This window comes from Prionailurus bengalensis, chromosome X, assembly GCF_016509475.1.
Source record: "Prionailurus bengalensis isolate Pbe53 chromosome X, Fcat_Pben_1.1_paternal_pri, whole genome shotgun sequence".
Classification (NCBI taxonomy): Eukaryota; Metazoa; Chordata; class Mammalia; order Carnivora; family Felidae; genus Prionailurus; species Prionailurus bengalensis.
In genome coordinates this window covers 23,672,247-23,682,018 of record NC_057361.1, presented here as the reverse complement: position 1 = coordinate 23,682,018, position 9,772 = coordinate 23,672,247, and the positions used below count along the sequence as shown (strand labels likewise).

Below are 9,772 nucleotides of genomic sequence, written 5' to 3'. Positions count from 1 at the left end.
CATACAAAAATAAACATTTATTTAAAAATAAATAAATAATAACAATTACCATTATAAGAAAATTCAGGAGAACTTCCATTTGCAGTTGCTGTAAACAACTTTTAAAATAGCAGAATATATAAAGGGACTGGAAAACATTCAACACAAGATTACAATCTTCAAAAGTAGTAAAATGAGTCAGCTAGGCTTCCCCAATCATCCTGTGTCTCTGCTCACAGGTGATGTCTAGACCGTGGTGCCAGGAGGATAAGCCAAACAGAGCACCATGATACCATTGAACTGAGGACATAGTAATCAGGGTTTGGGAATAGTAAGGATGCTAAAATTTGCAGGGCAAGTTGTTGGAGAGATAAAAGCTTGGTCAATGCTCCAGAAATCTGTGGAAGGGTACCCTTGGGTGTTTTACTGAACACTGAGTTGATCATGTGAAGGGCAGGATTCTGTGAGGCTGGGCAAAGAGCAGCTACAAGGGGAACTTTAAAAATACTGGAGAGTAGTGAGCTGAACAACTGTTGGAAGGCAAACATGGCTGGAAGACTTTTAAATATTGAATAGTCAGAGGCAAGAGTCCTCTTTGAACATTCAAAGTGATTCAGTAGTCTTAGGCAAGTGTAAGCTGTAGAAATAGGACTAATGTAGTTCAAGAATAATGGCTAACATAGACCATCCTAACAAAGTTTGAAGATAGGCCTCAAAAGGTACAATATGATGGATAAATGAATTAAGTTCTTGCTTGAACTTTTGTTTTATTTATTTTAGAGAGAGAGAGGGAGGGAGGAAGAGAGGGTCAGAGATAGAGGGAGAGAGAGAATTCCAAGCATGCTCTGCGGTGTCAGTGCAGAGCCCGAGATAGGACTCATCCTCACGAACTGTGGGATCATGACCTGAGCCGAAATCAAGGGTCTGATGCTTGACCAAGTGATTCACTCAGGCACCCCTTGCCTGAGTTTTTTATTGAGGAAAATAACAAAATTTACGCCTTCAGAATTCAGCATCCATAATGCCCAGAGTACCATTAAAAACTACTAGGCATGTGATGAAGCAGGCAAATATGATCCATAAAGGAGAAAATGTAACTTATAATCAGGAGAAAAATCAGAGATCAATAAAATAGCAGACAAGGACTTTAAAACACCTATTATAAATGTGTCCAGGATTTAAAGGAAACATAAGCATATCAACTAAATATTTGAATAGAGAAATTGGAACTAAAAGAAGAAGAAACAAGATCATTCCATAGATTCAAAATAATTCTCATTAAAATTACAGCTGACTTTCCTTATAAAAATCAACAAGCTGATTCCACAATTTATATGGAAAGTAAAAGTTAATATGTTAGCCAATTAATCTTGAAAAAGGAAAACAAAGTTAGTGTACCTATACTGTTTGGCTTCAATATTTATGATAAAGATCCAGTAGGCAACTCTGTGATTGTACTAAAGACAGGCAAATAGATTTGTGAAACAGAATAGGGGATGCAGAACTAGAATCATATTTGTCAAGTAATGTTCAACAAAAGTAGCAAATACATTTAATGGGGAAATGAAAACCTTTTCAACAAATGGTGTTGCGACAACTGGGTGAACATGAACGTTGGTCACAACCTAACTCCATACAAAAAATTAACTTGTGTTGGATAATAAACCTAAAACCTCTAGCTAAAATTAAACAATTTTAATAAAAATTAATACCAAAGGGGAAAACCAAGAAACAGACAAACTGAGTACGGACTCTTAACTATATAGAACAAATTGATGACTACTAGAGGGAAGGTTGGGGAGAGGATGGGAGAAATAGATGACAGAGATTAAGGAGGGCACTTGTTGGGATGAGCACAGGGTGATGTATGAAAGTATTAAATTACTATATTGTACAACCGAAACTAATATAACACTGTATGTTAACTAACTTTTAAAAAGTTTAAAAACTTTAAGAAAGCTTCTAGAAGACCACATAAGAGAATATCTTTATGAGTTGGAAGTAGTCAAAAATTTTTTAGACAACAGTCAGAAAATATTAACAATGAAAGAAGAACAATGATATAAAAAATTCAACAAAAGTAAAAAATCTGCTAAGCAAAAGATATCATTAAGAAAATCAATATGTAAGCAAGCCAGCAACTTATTTAAGTTATGGACAATACATATATCTGACAAAGGACTTATATCCAGAATATGTAAACAACTTCAACAACTCAATAATAAAAACAACTAATAGAAATGGGTAAAAAACTTGTACAGGCACTTCACAAAGGAAGATAATTAAAGGGCCAATAAGCCTTTGAAAAATTATTCAAGCACATCAGGAACATTGAAATTAAAACCACAATAAGACAAAATCATCTACCCACTAGAATGGCTAAAAATAAAAGGATTGTTGCCGTAAAATGTTAGTGAAGATGTGAAGCACCCTAAACACATGTTTGTTTGAGTGAAAAATATTGCAACCACTTTGGAAATTGTTCTAGTATTCTCTCATAAAATTAAACATATACCCACCTTATGGCCCAGAAATTCCACTTCTAAAAATTTACTCAAGATAAATGCAAACATATCTAAAAAACAGACTTGTACGTGAATGTTCATCTGTTCCATCTGTTCCATCACGAAACTCGAAACAACCCAAATGACTATCTTCATAAATGTGCCTACAAATTTTGGAATACTATATACCATGGAAGACGACTCAGTAAAAACAAATTACTCAATAAGGAAAGGAAAAAAAAAACCCCTCTTTTACATGCTACAACATGGATGAAGCTCAAAAACATACTTAGTGAAAGGAGTCAGACACAAAAGAGAACATATTGTATAGTTCCACCTATATGAAAATTTTAAAGGGTCAAGTTCTGTTTCCCATCAAAATTAGCAGCAAGGACTTTATTTACCCTCATGCTAGAAACAACAACAAGAACAACAAAAACAAAAGAGATGAAAAACATATGGAACAGTGGTTTGCAAGACCCTGCGCACCAGGTAATGAAGAAGAATGATCACTGAGATTTGGGAAACATAAGAAGTGAGCCCTATGGTTGTCCCAGCTTACTGCCTTAAAACAATTTCCAGGAGTTAGTGCAAGGTGAGGAAACACAGGCAGAACTTGCCATTTCCGTGAGTTGAAGAGATAGAGTTTGGAATTAGGGGAGGCCAAAGTGTCTAGAATTCACCATACAAAATATCCGGTAGAGGAGAGCTTCTGGAATTCTGGAGCTCGCACAAGACTGGCAGTAGTTCCTGTTCCTATCAGTCAACGTGGAAAACTACAGAATTCAAGGGCCATCAGAGCACTCAGAAGTGTTTTGCCTCAATAGTGAGGCAAGATTAGCTAGACACTAAATGCTACTTTGGTCCCAACTTACAAAGTTTCCAAGTAGGACCCACAAGAATCAGAAGAATCATAGCACCAAGATTTCCTATCAGTGCTTAGGGAACTCCAGAATTGTTTGAGTTTTAGGGCCCATAGCCCTGAGAAGGATGAAATGGTGCTGAGTGGGTGGGACAATGGGCTTAATTACAATCCCTTCTTCACCCACATTTTTCTGCCTTCAAATCATGGATTGGGTTTCTGGGGAAGGCTTAAATTAGAATCAGAGGTCCTATGTCTAAAATGTTTACAACCACTATATAACAGTTAGATACAGATTATGTCATGGAATCCTGGCCTTTAGGGACCCGTGTGTGCTCTCTTAACTTCATGGTCCCTCTCATATACTCTAGTCATTGCACTGTCCCCAAGTGCTCCTGATGTTCCTCACTAGATGAGGTTGTTCTGTCTGGACCCATTGCCTGGCACCTGATTATTCTGATCAAATCCTTCTTCCTTAAAGTAAAGGTAAAAGGCTTATTGACATTTCAGAATTTTAAAGCATGCCCAGAGGAATTCTGGTACTCAAAGCATCACTGAAGAAATCCCGCTTTCTATGGATGAGAGATTAAGTTAATTTTCTGCTCAACCTACTTAGAAAACAGGGAAATTAAAATAACTGTGAGACAATATATTTTCATCCAAAAGTTTGGCCAAAATTTTAAAAGTTGGTAAAATAAATGTCTGTGAGAGTATAAATCATTTACATGCATTAAATGCGAGAGTATGAGTCAGCACTGCTTTATTAGAATAGAATTTCAGCAATATTTATAAAAATTTACAATCACCACATTTTTCTACTTTAATCCAATTTACACTTTGCTATGTTTTTCCTACAAGAAAACATGCATATTCGCCCAAGAATTCATGCTCACTGATGTGGATATCAGTTCTAGTAATCATAGCAGTGTATGGGAAACAGTTTATGTGTCCATCAGGAGCAGAATGGTTAAGTTAAATATGGCACATATGCACTTTAGAATACTTGGAGGAATTAAAAGAGTGAGGTGGATCTATATCTGTTCTCATGGAAAGATCCTGCATTCGTTTTAGCAAGTGACAAGGGCAGGAGGCAAAATAATATGTACACTGTTATCTATCCATATTAAAAACTCACAATTTGTGTTTATAACACATCAATACAAGGGAAAGTCTAGAATAAATTTTAAAATAACACACAAATTTTGGGCTTTTGTTACTTCTGAAAAGAGGGATGAATTTTGGAGGGATGTAGTAAGGAAGGGGAATTATTATTTATCCATGCTGTTAGAATTTGGGGACAATAAAAGTATGTGCACTGTTACCTAAGGCCAGCAACAGCAAGAAAAACAAATTAAAGTAAAATTTTCCTCACGGGAAAACATAGAGGAGACAGTGGAACAATGTTGACTTTTTCTTATTAAGGATAGCCCAACTGCCATAGAACCATTTTCCACCTCCTAGAAGGACTCCTGGGTTTTAGGAATTCTATGTACATGTGTGTTTATACAGTGATTTCCACGAGCCTTTTCTCATCTACTACTGAAGGAGGAGGCTTTGGTTTTGACCGACAAGGTAAATTCATTTATTGTTGTATGTGATCAGTGACCAATCTCAAATAATTCAGCTCATTAAAGCTGTATTGCAGATATCAGGGTGGTTTCCAAAACCTTCTCTCTAACTTCAGGGTTATGTCCCAAGAAACAAGAAACAGTAGGCTGTGTGCCAAATCAGACTTTAGTCACCAGCAGACTTGAAAATACTTTGTGAATGTGGTGAAGCACCTGGGCGGGGTAGGGGTGGGGGAGTGGTGAAGGCAAGGAGGTGTCTAAAACCACACTGTCAGAATTACATGGAAGGGAAGTTGCTGTCAGAAGGGAGCCAGGGGGCCTGATGGGAGCTGCAGGGAGTTGGAATGCTCTAAATCAGGGGAGGGTGCAGCCTGAGAGCTGTCTGTTCCTCCAGGAGCAGGATGCAGCCTGCAGGGGAGGACCCAGAGGAGAGCTGGCCTGAAGGTCAGGTCCAGGTATGGACATGAGGGCCCACTGGGGAAGTCCCAGGGGAGGGAGCCGTCATGCAGGAAAGTGCCGGGAGTGGACATTTGTGCTGAGACCAGGGCAGAGCCAGCTGTCGGGGGGACCCTGGGGCGAGGGGCCAGGAGATCCTAGGGACATGAACCCCGGGGACAATGCCCAAATTGTGCCAGATTCTCATTTTTACCTTCCTTCTTTTGGGCTGCTTTTAGTAGTTTGGCCAAAGGGTCCTTCTTTCATTGCCTGAGAGACATCATGGGATAGTGAGAAGAGAAATTACAGGACAGAAGGTTGGCATCAGGCTGGGAGGAGTGGCACTGTGTGGGCTCCAGAGTAATCAGACGAGAGCTTGAGTCCCAGCTCTGTCACTCATTGTGTGAACTGAACACATTACCAAACCCTATGAGTCTTAGATTCTTCATCAAAGAAACGAGTTTTATAAGCGGTATCTTCTAGAACTGTTAGAATGTGTACAGTGTATGTGAAGCACATGGCACAGTGACTGGTGTACATTGAACTTTAAAGAATGGCAATTATTGCTATGGCTTTTTTGATCCCAGATAATACCAAAGTTCCTGCTGACATTTTTGTTTTTTTGTTTTGTTGCTTTAAACTAGGAGATGTCTGAGAATATGCAGTGCTGTAGGATACTGTGCACCAAGTCAGCCAAGAATTCTTAGAAAGAAAAATTACCCTAGTAAATCATCCCACTTAGAGGATATGCTATTGAATTTGGATGTTGGGGAATCTTCCCCATCTGGATGCAACTCAAAGCTCCTAAAATGTATGTTAAGAACCAACTCCTCCCCTCCCTCCCAGCTCCTCTTTGATCCAAATAACCCCTATTTTTATTCATTTAACCCCTACTAAAGTCAAACCCTCCCTTATAAGTGATTTGCTAAATTTTACTCAAGATAACCTAGTTAAATGCCCTTTGAATGGAACAGGCTCTGTTTCTCCAGCCCATGGCAAAGAGGGACAGCATAGTGGCTTCTGGGCATCTAGTCTCAAGGAAGTATTACTCTTATTTATCAGAAACTCTCTGGTGATGATACAGATAAAATACCTAGTTTGTGTGCTATGTTCACCTGCATTGGATCCAGAGCACAGGGCACCTTCCATCACTACCTGGGTAAATATTTGTGTCTGGTTTATCCAGGATCCCAAAATAACTGCTAAAAGCAGTTACCCATTGGAGGCCTAGTTTCTCAACTCTGACACACACCACCCAAGGGTCTGTTCGCTGCTTACCACCCTCACATGCTTCTCTGACCCACCACCTTCACACCCTCCCCCATGACCCACCACCCTCACATCTCCCACCCCACCACTTCAAACCCTCTGCCATCTCGTACCCACCCCCCAAGACCCACCACTCTTGCACCCCCCCAACTGACCACCTTGCAACCTCTACCACCTCACACCCTCCCCCACCACCACCCTCATACCCTCCCCCAACCTGCCACCCTCGCACCCTCCCCTAACCCTGACCATCCTTGCACCCTCCTTTGACCTACCACCCATCTTATCTTACAATTACCTCCTATTGAAGGGTTTCAAGTTTCCCAAGGCCTCAAATTGTCTTGCTTCAGGATGTTTACATTTGACTGCTCTCATCTGGACCTCCCCTTCCTGTCCCACCTCATCCTTCTTTTTTGTCTATCTCACCATCTTCCTTTTATGGGCAATGACTCCATCTTCTTTTTCTTACCACCCCCCACACTACTATGGAGCCTTCCAAAGAGCAGATGCTCATTTAATGTTAGAAGAATAAAAAAAAAAAGACAGTGAGCAATTTATTATGATTTATTTTCTCGTACATCCTTGAATGAAGAAATTTCAGGCATGTAACTTTTATTTTACAGAAGAGCAGAGTACATGGAATAAAGAAAACCAAAAATTTACCATCTTACTTTTTTCTCAATTTTTTGACTCCAGCTATTTTGTTGCTAATTTTTTTCACATTTCCAAAAAAATGGCAATTGCAGTGCTATGTTTTCTTGTTCCAGATCACTAAATAAGATGGAAGGTTACCAATTTGTTTTAGAAAATAGCGAAACTCATACTCTTAAACCTCATAAACAGCATCAAATGTGTAATATATTGTGAAGCTAATTAAACTTTTCAAAAACAGAAACATTTGATAACTTTCAACAAGAGATAAATTTGTAAGTTATTTATGTAGAATGTACGATATGCACTATGTCCCCTCTAGCTAGCACCACCTAAGCCCTCACACTACTTCAAACACAAAGTGAGGAAAGTGCTTCAGGTTTCAATACAGGTGGGAGAAGCTGCCAAAATTGGCCATGGAAGGCCCAGTGGCCAGGGCACCAGTATGAACCAGAGCTGTAAATCTGGCTCGGGCTCGCTCTTCCTCATCTTGCAAAGCCTCTTCATACCAGGATGGGAAGGCACTGGGGACGGTATCATGGACCTTGGCCAAGAATTCAAGGACTTTCATCTTGCTGGTCTCAGCATAGGCTCTTGGACCCCACAGGAACTCACGGCATGGAGGATTGCTGTTGGACACCTGGCGGTACAGGAGGTACCTTTCCTGCACCCAAACTTCAGTGATGAGCTTCTTGGGATCCCCATAGATGAAGTGTTTCTTATCAGCATATATCCCCATCACATTAAGCACTTCCCACATATCCTTTTCAGTGGCACAGTTGCCCTTCATGAAGATCACACAGAGGACGGTCATCAAGAGGCCGGTCTGGGGCATGATTTCCTCACCCCTCAGCCTGTCATCATTGGTGCGCTGCAATTTGCTGATAAGGGCATAGTGGTGTCTGGTAGGGTCGACTTCCTTCAGATCAATGCCAAAGGCCAGCACCATTAGCTCAGAGGCTTTCCTGAGAATCTCACAAAAATGCACCTTGTGCTTTTTAATGACATGCTTAATCATGTCTTCCTTTGTTATGGGCTCCCTCATGTTATACTTGCGCAGCAGGAATTGCACCAATAGAATCGCCTTGTCATCTAGAGGGGTTCTATGGTAACGACCAGTGTTGGGTTGTGCCTGAGAGGTGCTTGGTTTTTCCTCATCTTGGCTCTTGGCACTTTTATCAGATTTTGTATGTGAAACACCTGCAGAAGTAGTAGTAGTGGATGGGGCTTTCTGAAACCCCTGGGTTTTTCTACCTGACCCAGCAGCTGAGTAGCTCTGGGCACTACCACCAGAAGGAGAAAAGGAGGAAGTGGAGGGCTGTTCTTCCTCTGCTGCAGTGGCCTGAGCATCCTGGGCACGCTGAGCCTCGATCCGGGCCTGATGGCGTTTCTCACGGGCACGAAGCTTACTCTTTTGCCCCCGAGGCATGGTGACACTGGTCGGGGACAGTAGGCATTAATGTGGGCAGGAGGGCAGGCAATGAGGGCACCTAGGGGAGGGAGAATGAGATAGTGTGTGCGCCTTCAGCAGGGACATTTCACCTTGGCTTTAACCAAAGCCACTTCTGCAGTTCCCTGACAACACTGCTCTAAGACCACACAGGGCCCCTTTTCTAATCAGTGTGTCCCCTGAGAACCCTGAAGAGGAAGTTAGAGTGTGCCTTAGACTGCAGCTGCCGGCCCTGCCGGGATCAACTTGGTGGCCGAGAGCAAGGGCTGGCAGGTTATAGTTTCTGTACGGTCCCCTCTGTTCTGAGGTGGAGAATTCTCAGTTCACATTTAGGATCATCCTGTCAACTGTTGGCAGTGCCCAGGGCCTCCTCCCCTCTACAGCTCTGAAGCTAAACTCTTTACACCGACGACCTTACCGCCGTGAGATTCTTGGGGAGCAAATGAGAAAGAGCCACTCATGCTGCAGCCTTCCATAGCTGACAACAGGAGCAGAGTTTTGTGGGATCCCCACAGTCTTGGATGATTAGGGTTTTCAGTGCTCAGCCATGTACTCACTCCCATCAGACCAAACCCCCCATCTCCCGGAGGTGACAGCCCCACCTGGGGCCTCCCAGGGTAGATTGCAAGGGCAGGGCCCTCTGCGGGGTTGGGAATACCCTCAGTCCTCACTCAGACTCCTCTCCTTGACTCCGAATAGAGCCTGGGATTCTTCAATCTTTTGATCTCAGTCCACCAGCCTCAGATCAAAGTCTTCATTCTCTGAGACCCTGAAACGGAATTGAAGGGGCGTTAACAGCCAGGCCTCGGGCCTCTGCGCGTGGGAGGGGGGGCGGGGTTCTGTGAGGTTTCCTTTGTTCTACGTATTCCCACAGTTCTAAGGAAGGATAGTCACCTTGACCCTAAGCATTGCCTATTTCCTCTGCAGACCTGAGGCTGCCCTCCTCAGACCTGCGACCCTGGAGGTAGAAGTCAGTCAGTACCTCATGCTGACAAGCTCTGCTCTCTGCTTTCCAGGAGTGAAAGCAGGGGTAGGGCTGTGTGCAGGCTTCTCA

At 42.1% G+C, this 9,772-nt stretch overlaps 1 protein-coding gene across 2 annotated transcripts; it reads right to left on the bottom strand.

The window, feature by feature from the left end:
• Window positions 1-7,167: 7,167 nt before the first annotated feature.
• On the bottom strand, window positions 7,168-9,529 carry LOC122476966 (melanoma-associated antigen B10-like). 2 transcript variants are annotated; one of them, XM_043569897.1, is made up of 3 exons: window positions 9,390-9,529; window positions 8,547-8,758; window positions 7,168-8,435 (listed from the first exon to the last, which is right to left on the bottom strand). In XM_043569897.1, the coding sequence occupies exons 2-3, from the start codon at window positions 8,695-8,697 to the stop codon at window positions 7,651-7,653; spliced, it is 936 nt and encodes a 311-aa protein (XP_043425832.1). In that variant the 5' UTR covers window positions 8,698-8,758; window positions 9,390-9,529; the 3' UTR covers window positions 7,168-7,650. The 2 variants fall into 2 exon arrangements, with proteins under 2 accessions (XP_043425832.1, XP_043425831.1); XM_043569896.1 differs by having other exon boundaries at window positions 7,168-8,758.
• Between the last annotated feature and the right edge of the window lie 243 nt (window positions 9,530-9,772).